This window comes from Sparus aurata, chromosome 6 (assembly GCF_900880675.1).
Source record: "Sparus aurata chromosome 6, fSpaAur1.1, whole genome shotgun sequence".
Lineage (NCBI taxonomy): Eukaryota > Metazoa > Chordata > Actinopteri > Spariformes > Sparidae > Sparus > Sparus aurata.
The window spans coordinates 39,017,856-39,039,762 of NC_044192.1; the positions used below are offsets into that span (position 1 = coordinate 39,017,856).

The following is a 21,907-nucleotide window of genomic DNA, read 5'->3' on the forward strand; positions in this document are numbered from 1 at the left end:
GACTTTGAAATCTATTCTTTGATAGACAGGAAGCCAGTGTAAAGATCTAAGAACTGGAGTGATGTGATCTACTTTTTTGGTTCTTGTTAGGACTCGAGCAGCAGCGTTCTGAATCAGCTGCAGCTGTCTGATGGAGTTTTTAGGGAGTCCTGTAAGGACACCATTACAGTAGTCGAGTCTGCTGAAGATAAATGCGTGAACAAGTTTCTCCAAATCCTGCCGAGACATAAGCCCTCTTATCCTGGATATATTCTTAAGGTGATAGTAGGCTGACTTTGTAACTGTCTTAATATGGCTGCTGAAATTCATGTCTGAGTCCATAGTCACACCAAGGTTTCTGACTTGGTCTGTAGTTTTCAACATTACAGACTGAAGCTGAGCAGAGACTTTAAGTCGCTCTTCCTTGGATCCAAAAACAATTATTTCAGTCTTATCTTTGTTTAACTGAAGAAAACTCTGACACATCCAATCATTGATTTGTTCGATGCATCTACTCAGGGTATGTATGGGATTATAGTCCCCTGGTGATATGGTTATGTAAATTTGTGTGTCATCTGCATAACTATGGTAGCAAATTTCATTGTTTTCCATTATTTGAGCTAGAGGGAGCATGTAAATGTTGAATAGTAGAGGCCCCAGAATGGAGCCCTGGGGTACTCCGCTTGTCATTTTCATCCGTTCAGATGTGTAGTCACCAATAGACACAAAGTAATCTCTCTCATTTAAATAAGATTTAAACCACTTTAGTGTTGTACCAGAGAGTCCAACCCAGTTTTCCAGTCGGTCCAGTAGTATATTATGGTCGACTGTGTCAAACGCAGCACTGAGATCCAGTAATACTAAGACTGAGATTTTTCCGCTGTCTGTGTTTGAATGAATGTCGTTGAAGACCTTAACGAGGGCCGTCTCAGTGCTGTGATGTGGTCGAAATCCTGATTGGAAAGCATCAAAACAGCCATTTGTTATTAAGTAATTGTTCAGCTGTTGAAAGACAGCTTTTTCAATTATTTTACTTAAAATTGGGAGGATTGAAATGGGCCTATAGTTATTCATTACTAATGTGTCTAGAGTTCTCTTCTTCAGGAGTGGTTTAATGACTGCTGTCTTAATGGCTTGGGGGAAGACACCTGAGAGAAGAGATGTGTTAACAATCTGTAGCAGGTCTGGAATCATGCAGTCTGAAACTTTTTTGAAGAACCCTGCTGGTAAAATATCCAGGCTGCAGGACTCAAAATGTTCAAATTATTTGTTGGGCCTTTCATTGCTTTAGATAGTTTTAGAGATTTTAGATTGTGTTAATCTAATTGTTAAAGAAAGTCATACAAAGTTTTTGGATCCATAAACCAAAAGTAAATGGGATCAATTCTGGGCTGAGACCCTTCCTCCATTCAAGTTTTGTGGAAATCCATTCAATAGGTTTTGTGTAAACCTGCAAAGATAGTGGAATTTGAAATACCATTTTACAATCTGGTTTTCTGTGAATCTACTCTGTAAATAACAACACCAACATGGCCATCACCTCGGCACAAAATAGGTATGAAAAAAGGTGAAAATCACAACATGGCTGTCCATATAGAGAGCTGCACAAGAAGAGGCAGCTTAGTGAGATATAGAGGTACTCCCTACTGGTCTACAGATCTCTTTCTTTTTATTTTGATGAGTGTTAAATGAGACAATGTCACTTATATGTCTATTGGGTTGTGTAGTTTTTTAAATTTCTACTAAGTAGAAAGGACCTTACTGTTGTTTGTGTTGTCTAGGAGGCCATCATCTCTCCTGTCTCCCCTGATGTGCTGTACCTGTTTCGAGTCCAGGCCGTCTGCATGAATGACATGCGCAGTGACTTCAGCCAGAGTATGCTTTTCAGAGGTAACACAGAAACACACAAACACACAAACACACACACACAACACACACACACACACACGCACACACACACACACACACACACACACACACACACACACAGTTTTGAGACCTCCAGTGCATTTTCTATGACATCATCTCTCATGTCATCATAGCTGTTAAGGTTTTTTTTAATTGCTTAAGCACGATTTCGAATAGAGGGCCCGGTTTTTCAAAACACTACACACAATTAGCAGAACACCTCACATCCTTTGCAAAATGAAACACTCTTGTAAAAACTATACACTACTTTATAAAAATGATATTATGTTACCATATGAAAACATACACATTTCATATGACTTAATTCTGTCTGAACCAGTTACACACTGCTGCGCTTAACCTAAAACACTTTTAGCAATTCTACTCCTCAGTTATTTGAGTAATGTAAGTGAAGTACACAGAGAAAGTGCAAATATGCAATACTAAAAATTCACCAAATACAACGCAAGACCAATGCTGAGTGATGAAAATATAAGTTATTTATCTAAATCAGTCAAAATTTCAACAAAAGATGTCCATGCTACAACAGTACTGTGCATAACACCCCCCAAAAAAATACACACCCAATCAAAAAAAAAAAAGATACTATAAAAAAATATGGTGGGGGGGGAACTGACAAAAAAAGAAAAGAAAATCCAGCAGGGAAAATATTAGGGATAATCTCTTCGCCGAGCTGGATCAGGCCAGAGAATTTCGTCGACATCACAGGCGATATCATCATTCGCACGACAACGAGGGAAGAACCGCCGTGCATGTCGAATCCATCCTTGAATGGCTATGGCGTCATTTTGGTCACAGTCCTCCTCCATGGCCTCAATGAGGGGCACTTGCGCCTGGGGCTGCAGATCATACACCTTCCACCGCCACGTTGAGAAGAACTCCTCGATTGGATTGAGAAATGGAGAGCATGGTGGAAGGTATAGCACAGAAAATTGAGGATTGTGCTGAAACCAGTTGTGGACCTGTGCAGAGCGGTGGAATGATACATTGTCCCAGATGACAATGTATTGCATCTGTTGTATTTGGTTCACTGTGAGGATGTTGTGCAGTTGGTCCAGAAATGTCAGAATGTGAGCTGTGTTATAAGGGCCCATATTGGCATGACGGAGGAGGACCCCATTCTGTGTAATGGCAGCGCAGAGGGTGATGTTACCCCCACGCTGTCCTGGGACGTTGATTATAGCCCTGTGGCCAATGATGTTTCTGCCTCTCCTTCTTGATTTTGTGAGGTCAAACCCTGCCTCATCGATGTAGATAAACTTGTGTGGGATTTCTTCAGCATCCATCTGTAAAACTCTGTAATACAGTGAAAGACAAGATTGTGTAGTTTAGCATGGATCTAATACACAGTAAATTTAGCTTGCAGTGTGTAACATCACAGTGCTAAAGTGAACAATACATACCTCCACATATGCATGCCGCAGTTGTTTGACCCTCTCCGAATTCTGCTCAAAAGGCACTCGATACAGTTGTTTCATTTGAAGTTGATTTTTTTTCAGGATGCGTGCCAGTGTTGAGAGAGAGACCTGATGAACATTATTGAAAATGCCATCGTCGCCAATGATGTTGACTTGAATTTCTCTGAGAGTTATTGCATTATTGGCCAGAACCATGTTTAGGATTGCTCTTTCTTGTTCTTGTGTGAAAATAGGCCCCCTCCCTCCTTGTCGCTCTCGCCCCTGAATCCTATGTGGAAAGAAATACATAGGATCTCACAGGAACCAGTATGAACAGTGCTGATATGGTACATACTAAGCAGTTGATTACTTTTGTAGAAAGATTTGTTTTTACCTGTTTTCTTGTCGAAATGTCCTGATCACAGATGCCACTGTATATCTGCTAAGATTTGGCTGAACTCTCAGTCCAGCCTCCCTCAGCGTCAGTCCGTGGTTCACCACATGGTCAACTAATGTTGCCCGAATTTCATTTGATAAATTTGGTCCTCTCCTTCTTAGGGCATGTATTCCTGCTTCCGGTCTTCCTCTGCCTCTGCCTCTGCCTCTGCCTCTGCCTCGTCCTCGTCCTCTTCCTCGTCCTCTTCCTCTTCCTCCACCTCGGCCTTGACCTCTGGCATGGCCTCTGCCTTCACCTCCTTCTCCTTCTCTTTGAATTCCTCCTCTCATTCTTACTCTTCCTCGTCTTACTCGTTCCATTGTGGTAGAAAACAGGTGAACTCACCTGCTGCCTTTTTGTAGTGCTTGAACCTGATTGGTGTGTCTACAATTAAGCAATCATGTGTTGGTGCACCTGAGTGTTGTGTTTAACCAATTAGATAATGAGTGTGGTCATTTGAAAGTCAGTGCTTTGGAATTTGCAAGGAAGTGACATCATGATATGCATCTGTGTCTAATGTATACAAGTGTGTTTAGTGTTTTGCAATTTACTGTGTGCAGTCATTTGCAAAAAGTGTGAAGCTGACATTGTGCTTATAGTTGTGCTAATCTGGTCCGGAGTTTTGCTCCTTGAGTGTAAGGTTTTTATAATTGTGTACGACTTTTGATTTTAGTGTTTATGCAGTCCAAAAAAACTGTAATATGAGCATCAGTAGGTATCTCTTTCATATACACAGCCCTCTTTAAACATGCTGTGCACACCGTCCTACATTTGTGCAAACAGTATTATCTGACACTGACAGTTAGAATTCCTTTGATCATATCAAATCTCTCATTCAGATTATGTGTGAACTCATTTCAACAGCTGCAGGCTAAAGCAAAAATAACACAAGAAAGAAAAGAAACATTGAAAGAGCAAACAGCTGAAATGCAGTGTGATGCATTCATTTCAAACTACATTCAGTTCATATGCCACATTAGGCATTTAGCACATTGTATTTACATTGTTTACATATTTACATCATGTTGTGATGAACATGCTAACAATGCACTCAGAGATGTCTTATGGACACCCCTTCAAGTGAACTGCTGCCATCTATGTTTAACTGTGAATAACCCCTCTGTCTCCCTGTGTCTTAGCAAACACCACCAGGATCTTTGAGGGGACAAGGATTGTGAAAACTGGAATGGTAAGGAAAGCAGAATCAGTAGTCTTTTCACTTTTTATCCAGCAGAGAGCAGTGTCTGTTTTCTATCTTGCTTCCCTGTGTGGACAGAAATGTCTCAAAAATAAAAACAAAAGTCAGGACTAAAAAGTAGCAGCTCACATGTAATAGGATAGTAGGACTGTGGCTTTTCAATAAAACAGAAGGAAAAAAAATGCCTTTGTTTTGATCCTACTTAAGAAAACTGAAATTATGCCAACATCCCAGCTCACCCAACTGAGAAATAAATGATGGGTCCTTTACTTTGCTTAACTTCATGCCTTTATTTCGGCAGATGTCTACAAAAATATAAATTCAGATATTTTACTGCATAAACACTAATAATAGAGCAGGCTGATGAACATAGACGATATTTTGGACCACTGCCTGCTATGGATCAAATCATCAATCACATTTGTTGTTTTATGTCCATGTACATTACAAATTAATCTGTACATTATGAAGGGGTTTTGGTATGATTAGAATACCCATATGCAATCTCCATGCAAGCAGGTAGAACAAAAAACAGGCTGTATTAAATGAACACAGGATTGGTAAACTGACGTAGAAACGCAGATGAGCCAGCAGAGAGCAAGGGCAAAAAACTGAGACTTAACATAACTGGGGAGCGAGTACTGATGAGGGACAGGTGAAACTAATGGGGCTTAAAATAAAAATGGGAAAAAACACAAAGACTGAAACGTCAACAGGGCGAAACCAACAAAATAAAGACAGGAGTCAATTAACTAAAAACCCAAACCATGATTATAAGAAATGAAATCATGGGATTCCATGTGAACCCCTAAAGCTTCATTATGCTTTAAAGGAACTTGTCTGTTCTGATCACAGCCACATTTTACAGCAGGTGTTTATAGGTGCTCTGAAAGGTGACACTTTCAGACACTTTTCCCTTCAGAGGCATTCATGGTGTTGGGCTTGAACACGAGACAGGTGATGAGTGTAGTTGCGTGAAGAATGGAGAGAAGAGAGCTCAAGAGATACATTTAAACCTGTCTATTTTCACATGGATTTTGAGCATTTTAACGTTCTCAGGTTGTAGTTTTACATCCCACTGAAAAGGCAAGATTGTACAGCATTTCACAAGATTAATGCTAATCTTATTCACCGTTCACACTGTACGGAAGAGGATTGGGGCCACATGTGAGTTTTTTTTTTAGTTCTGACTTTAAAGTCAGAATTCTGAGAAAAAAGTCAGAATTCTGAGAATAAAGTCAGAAGTCTGCACATGTAAATTTTTTGTGAATTCTGACTTCAATCTCAGAATTCTGACTTTTTTCTCAGAATTCTGACTTTAAAGTCAGAACTAAGAAAAAAAATCACATGTGGCCCTAATCCTCTTCCGTAACACTGTGCAAAAAAACCTCTAGCTTTTATCTTTGCTTCTGCATGGGTAGCATGTATACATTGACTACGAGGGACCTAAAAAAAGACAATTACAACACAAAAGAGGAGGAGCACAAGAGGAGGATGCAAGTATTACAGAGAAGGATTTATTCATATGAGATGAACCAATCCAGAGGTACACCACTGATATATCACTGAATTTGAAATGTATCTTTTCCTTTCTCATACCTCTGGTCTTCTGGTGAGCCCTCAGAATTATTTTAGCCCCTCCGATGGCCTGACCTTTCCAAACTTAAAAGATTGAACCTTTAAAGATACCTTAAAGTTAGACAGCATAGTCAATAATGTAAAAGTGGAGCAGTAAGAAGAACAAACTATTTCAAATTTTAATCTGTAAATTGTTTATCCAGCCAACAGTGTCTCCGGCCTCCTCAGCTGACATGGCTCCCATCTCCTCTGGCTCATCTACTTGGACCTCCTCGGGCATCCCGTTCTCCTTCGTCTCCATGGCAACTGGCATCGGCCCCTCCTCCAGCGGTAGTCAAGCAACGGTAGCGTCTGTGGTGACCAGCACTTTGCTGGCCGGTCTGGGCTTCAGCGGCGGTGTCATCTCCTCCTTCCCTAGTTCTGTTTGGCCCAGCAGAGTACCAACCCATAATCCCACCTCCACACAAAAGACCACCGAAACCACTGAGGCCAACAAAGATGCCCCCACCTCTGCCTCTGTTGTCACAACAACCACAGCCAAAGATAACAGTGAAGCTGGGGGTGAGGATGGTGAAAATAGCAAGGGTCAAGGAGAGGACGGAGAGAGGGAAGGAGAGGATAAAGATGAAGACGAAGAAGAAGAAGAGAAAAGTGAAAAAAAGAGAAGGAAGGGATCAGGAGGTGTGGGCGGTACATGGACGAAAGCCGACAGTACACCGGTAAACGAGCCGCCTAGTGAGACACCGGACGCTACTGCAAAGGAGAAAAAACAGACTGAACCAGACCCAAGTAACATGCCGCCTGATATAGAAAACCAACTGGAGTACACCACAGAGCCAACCAATGAAACAGCAGCAGTCCCTGCCCCAAAGGACCCTGCAGCAACATTCAGAATAGGGGCAGACAAAAAGCACTGGCCTTTTTCCATTCATACTGGTGAGTCAACTCATATACTAAAGCCTCATGTAAACATTCAGTTAGCTTTGGCACTATGTAGAACAAGAGATTTGGAATTTCAGAACTACAGAATAACTTGTACTGAATAAAAGAAGTAAACGAGTGTTTTAACTCGTTTGCTGATGCAACACGGCAGAAACAGGCAGGGGAACTTTTTTTCTTATCCAGCTGGTTTTGCATTTGCTGCAGTGCGCACCAACAACCATCAGGTGGCACATGTGAGCAGTCCAGACTACAGTGAACACATCAGGGCCCCGGGCTTCTCTCTCCTCCCTCTTGAAAACAGACACTCATTGACTCACTAGTGTTTGTTGAAGCAACTAAATTAGCAGTTTACTGTGTGTCAAAATCAAAGTCCTGGTTAGATATTAGTTTGTTACTCAGGACTCTCTAAAGTTAGGTGTTGATGAAGGTTTTCAGTCATCACGGTCATGGTAAATTGCAAATTTATTGGACATAATGTGTAATCATGCATCAGCTCCCTGCCAAGCTGCCACTGGACAAACCTATTTTTGTTAGCCTACAAACTAGACCTTGGTGTTGTAAATGGTGTAGACTGTAAATAGTAAGCAACAGCAAAAATGATCCTCATTAATAATGAATAAGCAATTATAATGTAGCTTAATAAAGCTCATGAGTGTGACCACCAGAGCTGCTGGCTACCGTCCAGCCCAGCACACACACCTGGCTCTGTGAGAGCACGCTGTTATCTCCAGGTAGAAAAATTATTGTAAAGCAAAGCATTAATTGCATTTTAACAACGATCTCACACATATCAAAATACAATTATAAGAGCAAAATAGGACAATGAAATTAGGCAATAACCCTTAAACTGGCATTTTTCTCTATACAACTAAAACAACTGCAAATAAAATTTACTTCATGCACGTACTGTATAGCCTACTGTACGAGATGAGTGTAGATTTTTATTTAACACCAGATAAAATGAGAAACATGAAATGACAACATGCTGTAGCAATAGCATTTAGTGTTCAGTTTGAAATAAATATACATTTACATAAAATATTAGCATCAGACCTTTGGATCTTTACAGGTTGACTTGTCAACTTTCCATCGATCCAGGGGAAAGATGAAGTTCCCAGGAAACCTAAAGGAGTTTCTTAATTGTCAAAAATAAACCCCCACTAGGTGCATTGACACACTGAGAGCAAGAGCCTTTGTAATACCACTTATGGTAAAATTAGCGGGTCTACACAGGCTTTTTAAACACGGCTCAGCCTGTTAAAAATCTATTGACCCCATTCCCACTTCCCCCAAACAAGGCAGCCCGTCTATCATTTTTATTTAAAGCATTACATTCACGTCACAAATACAGTTCTAACAGAAGAGAAAACAATAATAGACCTGTTTACCCGGAAATAAATGCTTTCGAGCATCATAGTCATAGTATGTAGTTTTAGCAACATCAGAAAAGACCGCCACTCATAGTCACAAATAAAGCTCAGAACAGCACCTAACTTCAGAAACAGTACAAATAGGGTTCCAGCACATAGTTCGAGGCATCAAACATCTGCTAGCTTTGCTGCATTTCTATTGAAAGGAGAACACAACTCACCACTCTCCTGCAGCAGCTTTGTGGGGAAGCCCTGACGAGTCGATTACCGAGGGCAGTAGAGTTCTGCAGCTCAAGGATGAAAATGTATGATTATTACTCCACTCCAAATGCAATCAAAGTTCATATGTGTCTTACCTACCAGTTTATAACAGTTACCATCAAGAGCTGACAGGGAAAAGAACGGAATTGAGCATTTCTAACTGCACTCGGTAATCGACACATCAGGGTTTTCACTCTAGTTGTTATCTAACTTCAGTGGAAAGTAACAGGAGGATGAGAGTGGCACAAGTTAATTCAGTCATTCTCTGGAAGTGTGAGATCAATGAAGGCAAGTGGAATGATTCTAATGCATCAGCTGGTTCAAGCAAATGAATAAGCCACTTAGCAACTGATAGCCTCAGTGAGTCCAAATTTGATCTTGAAGTTTATTTCAGTAAAACGTATTCAAAATATAATAATGAATGTATGTAAGTATGTACATTCATTAATTCATTCAAAAAGTAGTAATGTAAGTATACAGTATAACAGTATTTAAGCGAAACTCAAGCTAAAGAACCAACACTTCTCCAGGTACTATTCCAATACGTAGTTTTGCAAACTACTAAGATATAATCTGTAAGATTAAAAATGACCATGACTATTTATTTGTGCAGACTTGTTTGCTCAGATTATCCTTCACTATATTAATCTTAAGCATTGTTCAAAGTTACGAAACAAAATGTGAAAAAAATGCAATACATTACCTCGCCCTTTAAACATCTCTGTCTGAGTCACATACAGATTTTCATCAGCAATGGTGGTGGTTAAACAATGAAGACAACAACTGCCATGATCCCACACGATTTGAACATTTTGTTTGGTTTTGATTCAGAGATCTGTAAAAATGTTGCACATCTCACTTTAAAACCAAAATTAGCATCGGAGCGGTAGAAGGCAGCAGACACAGAAATGTTACTGTTTGCGGATCAAATAAACAAATTCTGATTCTGATTCTGATTCTGATCATATGCCTCATCAGAATACATCCAAAATAAATTAAACTTGTTATAAAAAGTATTTAACAGTAATATTCGAAATAAGATACATTATGTCTTTCAGAGCTAAAAATGGAAGTTGCTAAAGAGGGAGACAGCTCACTTCTTTTCTCATCTCTGTTGATAGTTGCATATGCGCAGTATCGATCAGGCAGCTGACAGGCGCAGACGCCGCTCTGATGGTTACTTTTTAAAAATCTTTTACTCTCAGTCTCTCTTCCAAACTCAGCATCAAATCAACAAGGTCTGCATGACAGACACGAATGGAGAAGTGTGACTGTGTCAACTGACCTACAAGTGAATGCCAAATATACACATTCACATTGAAGACTAAAGCCAGATGATAACAGGTGTTGGTGGGTTTGGTAACCAGTGTGAGGGGTCTTACTGTGCATTTACTGGCTTTGCAAATTTAAAAGAATACGCAATAGCTAACTCAGAGAGAGAAATGACCATGACTGACAGCATTTATCAAAAAAAAGGTCACAGCTTAAAGTCATCTGCTTAAGAATTATGGTGAAGACATTTAGAAGCATGAAGAAAACAGAGTTGGATCAAAGACTTTGTATTACGGAGGTTAGGAAGTGGAACTCTGCTCTTGCATAAAGGCCTATTCATCCGAGACCTTAATGTAGTAAGAGGTGATGAACTGCAGTGCTTTAGAGAGGATGAATTGCAGAGATGTAGAATGAAGTGTAGAGTTAACAGAGTCCCAGCAGCAGATAAAGGCAGACATAATGCTTTTAGCTTTACTGCTCTCCCTCCTTCACGCAGCCAAAACTTTCAGCATGACACGGCATCAACCAAGCTAACAACAACGGGACATCAATTTAATTTCATATGCTTTGAAATAGTCTAAACGCAAGACCAGACATTATTATGAATGAGAGCAAACTTCTGATATTCCCTGGACATGCCTTTCTCAGCCTCTTTGTCAAGGACAACTGATACATTTTATTCTGAGTTGAAAGGACTCAAGGGAAAAAACTCGAAAGTTGTTGCCAACTTTCTGAAAGTGAAAACTGTATAAATTCTGCTCAGAGCATCTGTTGTGGAGGTGCATGCTTCCAGTACATCAATCTTCAGCATACAAGCTTCAAACACCTACAAATAGTTGAGTATTGAAACTCATTTCAAAAGATTCTCGACATGCTGAATTTGCTGTCTGAATTATTTTGCATTTAGGCAAGGTCAATTACGAATGTCTTAACTTTTATTTTAATATTTTTCCCACCACAGTTAAACTGTGAGCCTGTTTATTAGCTTCAGTCCACTTTAGTAACATTGTAGAAGGGGAGTGATAATAGAAAGTCGGGGCAGAAGACACGCAGTTATATTGGGGCCACACAGTGGGAACCCTGATTCAGCAGCCTGTAGAACTGACTGCCCTCTTCTTTCTCCTTCACTCCTCCATCGCCCCTTCATCCTCTCACTGTCTCTCTCTCTCGTCTTCCTCCGATCTGAGCGTTGGCCTACTTTCAGACATGGTGAGAGGAGATGAGGCTTGCAGGCTAGACTCAGCTGCAGGGGAGAAAAAAAAGCCTCCGCTCCATTTATAGTTACATGTGTGTGTACGCTGTGTTTTCGGTGTGTTAGTGCCTGTACAGTATGCATCTCACTGCACATTACTGACTGGCTGTGTGCACGGGTTTGTGTGTGTGTGTGTGTGTGTTATGTTTGCGTGCTGCCAGCAAGGGTTTATTTATTTATTTATTTATTTTTGGCAGACCATCGTAATCGTAAGAGAAAAGCAGAAGGAAAAGAGAAGGGGACAGAGGCAGGCAGCATCTCTGGGTTTCTCTGTGTACACAATGCACGTCTGTGTGTGTATGCGGATGTAAGGAAGGAGAAACAGGGTTAGTTAGCGGTGATGTGAGCCAGCTGTGGTGCAGTGCAGGGGCCCAGCGTAATGTAGCATTCAGCTCCAGGAAAAGCTGCAGATTGAAGGCCATGGGGGCCGGCGTCAGCTCCAGCAACACCACGGCTGCATCAGCTGAACTGGGTAGGTTGTGGTAACGGTGGTGGTGCTGATTAAGGGACAAATGACTCAAATTGTCCTCAGCTGTGTGTTTGTCTGTCTGTGTGTGTGTCTGTCTGTATGTGTGTGTGTGTGTGTGTGTGTGTGTGTGTGTGTGTGTGTGTGTGTGTGTGTGTGTGTGTTTTGATGCAGTTAACTGGCTTCACTCCCTCCAAAAGTGTGCAGAGGGTGCAGAGCTCAGGGCAGGGACGATGTCAGCTGGGATCTGGCCTGGCAGTCTGTACTCATCTGTGTTCAGTTTGATTTATTTAATGCTTTGTGTTCGCTGTAGCATCCTCAGTTTTTCAGGACACGAGCTTGTTTGTTGTCTTACCCAGCATGGGATACTGGTCTGTTCATCACTGTGTGTCCTGTCATAGGTCCAGGGTGTGTTTAGCCTAGCTTAGCAAATAAGCTGTGTCCCAATTCCACACTATATACAGATTCTCATAAAGTGTACACTATGTACTGAACTTCAACATGAACATAAACAGGAAATAAAAGTAGTCACGTTCCAACTAATGTCAGCCAAACAGTCAAGGCTTCTTCATGGAGAAAGCAAAGCTTTTCTCCAAACTAGAAGAATTTAGACTTTTCAGGGCCATACTCCTGTCAGATTTCCAGTGGTAAACTGCCTGATTCCATGGCTTGTGATTTAATGAGGTCTGTGTTGTGCTTACTGACAGTGTTGTTCAAGTTCTCTTCACATAAATTAAGATGAATGAGTTCATGTTCATAGTTCATTTTGAATTTTGAAGTAAGTTCACATTCCTCCCAAATTTACTCCATCATGTTCATTTCTTCAATGTTACTTTTTAGCAGTAAGTAAAGTAAAACTAGGGAAGGCAAGTTCTGAGGAACTTTGTTTGATTGGTTGGTTTTGAATGTTGGCTGTAAAAACATTAATTTAATGTCATAAATAAATGAAACATTTGGAATATTTTTAGTTTTGTTGAACAGCTACGCCACACACACACACACACACACACACACACACACACACTGATCTGAATGGGACTGAAAAGTTGAATAAATCTTATGTTGTATCAAAGATTGGCAACAGTTATTTGAATGGAGATTCTGGCTTTAAAAAATTGAACCGAACGATAATAGTTTAATAATCTTAAAATTTTGGAAAAGTGGTAAAATTAATGACACTAAATATTGTGTGTGTGTGTTTGTGTGCGTGTTTGCGTGTATGTGCATGCTCATGTGTGCACACTTATGCACACATACTGCACTCATTTGCAAATCTGTCTTTGTCTTATTGTTATCAGTTTCCATGGTGATGGTAACAAAGCTGCCTCCAGATAGTTTTCCTCTCAGTTTAATGGGACTTAATGCATACAGTTAAGTTATGTAGGTGAAGAGAACCTCGTGAGGATGAGAACAAGTTGAAGATGAGGTTTTTGGCTCCTCTGCACTCTGTCAGTTGAGTCCTCCACTCTGGCTGTTGACATTCTGCTCCATACAGATCAATGTAAGCTTTTGAAAATGGCTGAAAATTATCTCTGAAACCGCAGTCTGAACCCTTCTGAACATTTCTAAGTTTGAATGGAGTTACGATGTGAATGTATAAAGGACTGGGAAGAGTATGAAAATTTGTGGGTTTGGAGTGGTTTCTAATTGACTTCCATTATAATTAAGATTTGACAAAGCTTTAAATAAAGATGAATAGTTTGAAATGTACAGTGTCAACTCACACATTACCATACAACCTCATCTATTTCCATAATGATAAACACTGAATCATATCTGCCATGATCCATTTTCCATGTTTAAAGGAGTTATTGTTATTGTTGGCATGATCACTGTCCACTGGCAATCTAGTGATGCCTTGGGTTGAGTCTCTGTGTTCATGACTTGTTGATTAATCAGAGGCAGAGCAGGTTGAATATTGTCAAGAAAAGCAGTGTGAAACATTAGCCTTTGCCATTTACAGCCAGGTTCTCTAAAACGATGAATGAGCATTGCTAACTCTCGTGGCAGTTGGTGGTACTCACATTCACAAGCAGCTTTGGTTATTGATGGTTTAATCTCGCATAGCGAGACTCACCTAAGGAGGAGAGCCATTGCACTGAAATGGCAGTATCCCCAGAAAAGGTGACAGCTGCTAGCTTGTTTACATTCATGCTGTTAACAAACAGGTTACTGTTAAGTTACTTGCCAGTTTTAATGAGTAGGTTGACAACGTTTTCGTTGATGTTGCACATAGTACTACATAGTACACCCACTACTGATGTAACAAAATAATTTCCCTGTCTGGGATCATTGAAGTAATTCTATCTATCTATCTATAGCGATGGAAGGGGGAAATACGCGAACAATGACAGGCTCTATGTCAGTCTACATCCGGTAAATCAGACTTGTGTTGGTAATGGACTGCATTCACAATTGTAAATGGGCTGGGCAAAACATTAAAAATACCACTCAATACACAATACACTACAACACCACTATGACCTCTGGTTTAAGTAATATATCTGTGGCTATAATAGCAACACCAAGGCCCTCAGCGTGGACCTGTTTATAACCAGGATAGCTAACTAGCTACACCCATGAGAGAGACATCAGACAAGTGACAGTAACAAAGTTTAAATTCAAATATTTGAGGGCCTTCCCAAGGTTGGGGCCTTGAGTACTTAGTTTCACCACTCACCTCAACTCACTCTACCTCTCCTCACTCCCCAATACTCACACATACCACAGAGAATAACATAACTGACAGCTCCATCCCTCCAGCATCTGTTAAGCTGTCAAAAATAATTTCCTAAAATGTGAGACCCTTTAAAGAGGATGGACCATAATATGTGCTTTGTTCTTGTGATGACATTGAGAATAGGATAGTAGGTGTCCATTATTAGGAATTTATGTTCTATGTGGGCATTATCCCAGTTATACCATGGTCACCATGGTTTTGCCACCCTCTAATTTATTTCTTACAGTAAGATGTCAGCAGCCAGCTGATACCAATGCCACATCGGTGCGTAGGTGTTTGTACAACAGGAATTAATTGACACAATGCAGCCATTCAGAATCAAGTATTCACCCAGACCCAGTATTAGTTTACCATAAAAGCAGTATTTTGTATGTTTTAAAGACTAGGCTACACATTTGCCAGAAATCTCCTAATCTTATTGACATATCAACACAGTTTGTGAACCAGTTCTTTGGCGAACAGTTCTTGGTGTGTGAAGAATTTGTTCTTAATATTTGTGATAAACATATTTTAAAGACTTCCCTAATATTAAAGGTACTATAGTGCGAGTATACTCAGAGGTCCATTTATGTTTACTTCCAACATTCACCAGTGGTGTACAATAATAATACGAAGGGATTATGTCAGCCTTTCTGACTTTAATTTATTTTACCTTCAACATAATTGCTTCTGCAAAAAGGCTTTAATGGATTTGTCTCGTAATGTGAAGGCAAATATATAATAGACTGAACATTGATTATGTATTATCCATGACAAAGGTTAGTATTACTAACACAGACTCTACTGTTCCTGCTGGCTTTCTTCCCTCTGCTCCTTTTTGTTTTATCTTAAAAACTTTCTCTCAAATCTAATCCTGATTTTCCCATATAGTAAGAATTGACATTCCTTTTCAATTTTGCTGTTATACCGCTATATAAGATAGCATCCACTTCTTCCAGCTTCATCTCAATTATATGCCCATTCTGCCTCTTTCCCTGTGGCCTCTGCCCACATGATGGTGTGTGTCTTGCATTCATTCTTTTCTCTCTTTTTTTTCTTCTAGAACGTCCCAGCGCTGGGACCAACCTGACCCACCAGGTGACGCCTGGGTCTGGCATGGGGCTGGGCCGAGTGGAGTGGCTAGTACCTTTGGCGGTGGTTTCAGCCCTGACTTTCCTGTGCCTCATTCTCCTGCTGGCTGTGCTCATCTACTGGAGGTGGGTACAACTAGACCATCACTTACTGCTTTGAGTTGTTGGTTGCCTAAACCTTGACTGAAGTCTGCATATCTGATGCTGCATTTGTTATGGTTAGAGATGGGAAGGGAACAAATACATTTCTTCAATTGCCCCGCTGGGGAAAAATCGAGTTTTTTAAATTTAATTGAATACTTTATTACCAAACTTGGTACATTAAATATCATGAGGAAGATAAAACATGTGGATTAGGTGCATGTTTGGCTATTTACAAGTGCTGCAAACGTCTCATGGATCCAAACATATAGAGAGGCAAAGTGCCTTATGCAGATCACTGTAGATATGCCGATTAACAAACAATATTCCTCACATCGCGTTAGACGGGGTAACCAGCTAATCAATACCCTTGCAACATTTTTGCCATGCTGCCTTTCTGAAGCATGAGTGTCATTATTTCTCTAAACCAATTCAACAACTTCAGAGCATCCTGAACACAAGCTGACATTATAACTGCCAGGTCACATGAAAGACACTTTTGCAAACCAGTAGCTATGAAGACAGAGCTAAACACTGGAGTTAGCATACAAGCTAACAAGCTAGATTTACCAACAAGCTACGTAGCTCGGCTGCAACATCATTCTGGGATATGCGCTATTGCAAGTATTACTGTAACCACCGCCACCATAGCCTTGTGGTTAAAACATAGAATGAAATATATATTAAGCAGGGATCCTTACTTGTCCAGCAGAAAAGCAGCTAACTCTGCATCGCTCTTGAGTCCTTACAAATCCTGCAGCTCCCTCCACCTCTGAAATGACGCTCCGATATTTATCCTAGTTTTCTTTCTAGCTCGGTCCAATTCTTTGTTTTTACACTGTTTTTCTTCATCACTCTTCTTAGTTCCTCTCTTTGACATGGGCAATGGTGGGGCATTTTTCGGCTCTGTTGTTGTTGTCTGTTCTCCGCCATTGTTTACAGTTTGAGCTTGAACGTTTCTGACCAGATGAGAGCAGACACTGCACCTGTGGGGGGGAGGGGCACTGCCCAGTAGGCGCTGCGTGAGGGAGGGGGGCTGCCAGCAGCGTATGCACAGGAGGGATTGACACTTCTCAGACACTCCACTTGGCTCTGATTGGTTGTGTTGATCCGGGAGTGGTAGATTCTTGCAAATCAAATTACAGCCACTGGGTGGAGCCACAGAGTGGATTTTTACACAGCTTACCTGTATCTTATTCTACTGTCAGATCATAATGACAATTTTAGCAAATATAACAAAAATTAGTTGCAGACTACAGCTTTAATAAGCTTTGTATTCAAATTGCATGAATCTTTTCAGAAATCATTTCCAATTAAGGCAGAGACATAGATACAATGCCATCATCAGATATCATTTGAGTATCTCATGGACTAGTTTTCTGTGAAAGCTTGTAAAAAATAAACAATCCTCAAAAGCTTTTGAGGATTGTTTTTTTTTTTCTGGCCATGAAATGAGAATAATCAAACATTTTGTGACAGAAGATTAAACAAACGTTTGTCATACAAAGTTGAACCATTTTCCTTTGTTAGCTCACCAGAGCCTCAAACTTAGATCCAGTCACAGCCAGATTGAGGTGAAGCAACATGACATGTGATGTCTGACAGGCACCAAAGCATGGGACGTACTCTTAATTATGGTAAACCCTTCTCGAGATCTGTACAGTACAAATGAGACTGGCTACAGTATCATTTTTATGTTCAAACACTTAAATTACCTTTGTTTAAATTTCTGATATTCAACCACCTGCAGCAAATAGGTGAAGTAAATCATGATTGGAGAATCAAAGGCAGAGGAAGCATGGAATTGTTGCTACACAACCTCTTAAGGAAAGGGTCAGGAGCTGGTCCAGGAGAAGTGCAAAAACAGGCAAAGTGAAGGCAAAAAAAAAAAGAAAAAAACATCTAGAAACACTATAGACACTTGAAATCAATGGGAACATTAGAGAGATGTACCAACTAGAGCTGGTGATGATACTCTTGCAGCAAGCAGAGAGGAGACCAAGGTATAAGAAGAGAAGCTCATCATTCTAAATGTGCTGCAGGTGTGTGAGGTGGCAAACAGGTCAACAGGAAACCATGCCCAGCCTCCCCCAGCACCTCTGAAACACACAGCATCACAAAAAACACAAAAACAAGCCACAATAAAGTCCAAACCATGACAGCAACTTTACATTTTTGTAGGTTAATTTTCACTTTTAAGTTTAAAGGGATTTTTGATATGACTCTGTATGGCATCCCCGTCAGCAGTGTCGTGCATCAACACTGACTTACCCCCGACAGTGTCCTGTGCGCTGAGTTCTTGCCCGGTTTTGGTGCTGAAGAAAGTAGTCCGGCAAGTTGTCTGGGGTCATGAAAATAAAGCCTTTTCTTCTCAAAACAAATGTGTTCAAAAGAGTGATTCATTTGCATCACAAAACTGTTGTCAAAGAAAAAGTCAGACCTGTTTGGCAGTGTTTTACGTGCTCGGACCAACGACCACACCGAGAGAGCTAACGTGAGAGCTAGCTAGTGATAAGTGTATAAGGCTGGCAGCAGCGCACAGTGCTCAAATCAAGAGAAAATAGCGCCAAGCGATTATGAGATCAGATCCAGATCCACGCTCCTGCCTGCCCCAGCCAGCCCCCACACACCGGCCTGTCGCCTGCGCAGCCGCGTGGGAGGGGACAGGACTGACCCCGGCGCTGCTGCAGATGAGCCGTGGACTGCGATGACTCTGAGCAGCATGTGAATTACAATATAATCTATTTCTCGCCTTTCCCCCGATGATCTGAATAAGTCGCTAAATTTGTCACTAGTCGCTTTTTCGAAATAATGCCGCTTAGAGGGACTGAAAAGTTGCTAAGTCTAGCGAGACAGTCGCCATGTTGGCAACACTGAAGAAGAGAGGCCGCTGACGTCACTCTCCTGCGCCGCTTGGGATTGCGAATTCAAATTGAATTTTGGACCTTTTTTTGCGGGGGAGGGCTTCAAAACCAAAAAGCAGTTTTCTTTGTCTTTGTGTAACAAAATGAGCAGTTTTGAAGAAGAAAATGAAAATGCAATTTGGATGATTTATTACAAATTTTATTTATGAGTCAAAAATGCAGCTCTGACTTTGAAATGAGAAAGCATTTCGGCTAATGCATTTTAATTTTCAAATTTGACATTTCAAATTGAATTTTGGTACCTATTTGCTGGGCCATCTTTTGAATATTACATCTTAAATGTCCTTTTCTTTATCATTTGAATTAAGTTACAAAATGAGCAGTCTTGAAGAAGAAAATGAAAATGCAATTTGGATGATTTATTACTAATTTTATTTATGAGTCAAAAAATGCAGCTACATTCTTAAAATGAAAAAAGCATTTCTGTAAATGCATTTTAATTTGAATTATGGTACAAATTTGCTTCCATAATCTACAGATGTAGGAACAAGGTATTTTACTGATGCAATTCAATAGTATCCACATTGTTACACTGTAAAACCCTTTGGGTATTAATTACTTCTTACTACTTTAATTGCAACATCATTCACACGACACTGTGAAAAGTAACTATCACAGGGTGTTTTATCTGTGATGTAGAGTATTGAAATGGTGGCTGAATGTTTAGTCAAGTAGAATTTGACTTACTCTTTGATGAGACCTAGTATTTGGTAAATCTTTCTCTTTACAGTTGAAACATAAAAGTTAACGTTTGCTTTGGGTTTGCAAAACTAAATACATGAAGATCATGACTCCTAAGTGTGAAAGAATGAAATGTCGTTTCTCGCAGCTAAAGATGTACAACATTACACATCATACACACAGGATGTAGTACAGTCATAAATGAAAATGAAATAAAGGACAGTGAAATTATGTCTCAATGTGGGGCATTACCAAGGGAGTAGGTTTGATTTTGAGATTGGTGGGGACACAATAGTGCTCCAAGGCAGCACTCCTGAAAGCTGACGTTTTTTTACATTAGCAATCATAATTTCACGTCATGCAGATGTTATAGGTTAAAGCAACCAATGAAAGACAAGGAGACAACTTCGAAGAGTTTTAAAGCCACATGGGTGAAGCATTGCTATTCAGATCATCATCACACTAACATTTGTCACAGTGCTGAATCTCATGACTAACATATCCATCATACATTTTAACCTCACCTGTGAATTTCCAGCCTCTCTTTCAGCTTCTCCTCCTCTATCTCCTCCAGCCTCTCTTCCTTCTTCTGCTCCAGCCTCTCCTTCTCTACCTCCTCCTGCCTCTCTTCCTCTACCTTCTCTGGCCTCTCCTCCTACATCTCCTCCAGCCTCTCTTCCTTCTTCTGCTCCAGCCTCTCCTTCTCTACCTCCTCCTGCCTCTCTTCCTCTACCTTCTCTGGCCTCTCCTCCTCCATCTCCTCCAGCCTCTCTTCCTTCTTCTGCTCCAGCCTCTCCTTCTCTACCTCCTCCTGCCTCTCTTCCTCTACCTTCTCTGGCCTCTCCTCCTACATCTCCTCCAGCCTCTCTTCCTTCTTCTGCTCCAGCCTCTCCTTCTCTACCTCCTCCTGCCTCTCTTCCTCTACCTTCTCTGGCCTCTCTTCCTTCTTCTGCTCCAGCCTCTCCTTCTCTACCTCCTCCTGCCTCTCTTCCTCTACCTTCTCTGGCCTCTCATCCTACATCTTCTCCAGCCTCTCTTCCTTCATCTGCTCCAGCCTCTCCTTCTCTACCTCCTCCCGCCTCTCTTCCTCTACCTTCTCTGGCCTCTCATCCTACATCTTCTCCAGCCTCTCTTCCTTCATCTGCTCCAGCCTCTCCTTCTCTACCTCCTCCCGCCTCTCTTCCTCTACCTTCTCTGGCCTCTCCTCCTACATCTCCTCCAGCCTCTCTTCCTTCTTCTGCTCCAGCCTCTCCTTCTCTACCTCCTCCTGCCTCTCTTCCTCTACCTTCACTGGCCTCTCCTCCTCCATCTCCTCCAGCCTCTCTTCCTTCATCTGCTCCAGCCTCTCCTTCTCTACCTCCTCCTGCCTCTCTTCCTCTACCTTCACTGGCTTCTCCTCCTCCATCTCCTCCAGCCTCTCTTCCTTCTTCTGCTCCAGCCTCTCCTTCTCTACCTCCTCCTGCCTCTCTTCCTCTACCTTCTCTGGCCTCTCCTCCTCCATCTCCTCCAGCCTCTCTTCCTTCTTCTGCTCCAGCCTCTCCTTCTCTACCTCCTCCTGCCTCTCTTCCTCTACCTTCTCTGGCCTCTCCTCCTCCATCTCCTCCAGCCTCTCTTCCTTCTTCTGCTCCAGCCTCTCCTTCTCTACCTCCTCCTGCCTCTCTTCCTCTACCTTCTCTGGCCTCTCCTCCTCCATCTCCTCCAGCCTTTCTTCCTTCTTCTGCTCCAGCCTCTCCTTCTCTACCTCCTCCTGCCTCTCTTCCTCTACCTTCTCTGGCCTCTCCTCCTCCATCTCCTCCAGCCTTTCTTCCTTCTTCTGCTCCAGCCTCTCCTTCTCTACCTCCTCCTGCCTCTCTTCCTCTACCTTCTCTGGCCTCTCCTCCTCCATCTCCTCCAGCCTCTCTTCCTTCTTCTGCTCCAGCCTCTCCTTCTCTACCTCCTCCTGCCTCTCTTCCTCTACCTTCTCTGGCCTCTCCTCCTCCATCTCCTCCAGCCTCTCTGCTATCTGTCACCTTAGAAAAATATGTTGATGCATGACATATGAACAGATACATTAGGGATACAATGATCATAGAGCTTGATGGTACAGTTACTGCCTGAGCAAAAAGGCTTTTACTAAATATTAATATTAACTAATATTAATTAATTATATTTTATAAAATCATATTTATTATAAAATCACAAGATCATCTAGAATGTGAGGTTTTATTGTATTTCCACCACAAAGTTTCTTCATTTGTGTTTTTAAACCGTTGCTCACTTCTACACAAATAC

At 41.2% G+C, this 21,907-nt stretch overlaps 1 protein-coding gene across 1 annotated transcript in view; it reads left to right on the forward strand.

The window, feature by feature from the left end:
* Positions 1–21,907, forward strand: part of LOC115583392 (receptor-type tyrosine-protein phosphatase gamma-like) — a 225,393-nt gene that overhangs the window by 157,374 nt on the left and 46,112 nt on the right. Inside the window, exons 9-12 of the mRNA XM_030420177.1 lie at positions 1,761–1,869; positions 4,881–4,930; positions 6,721–7,453; positions 15,863–16,016. Of these exons, the coding sequence (XP_030276037.1) occupies positions 1,761–1,869; positions 4,881–4,930; positions 6,721–7,453; positions 15,863–16,016 (1,046 nt within the window). The remainder of the gene's footprint in view (positions 1–1,760; positions 1,870–4,880; positions 4,931–6,720; positions 7,454–15,862; positions 16,017–21,907) is intronic.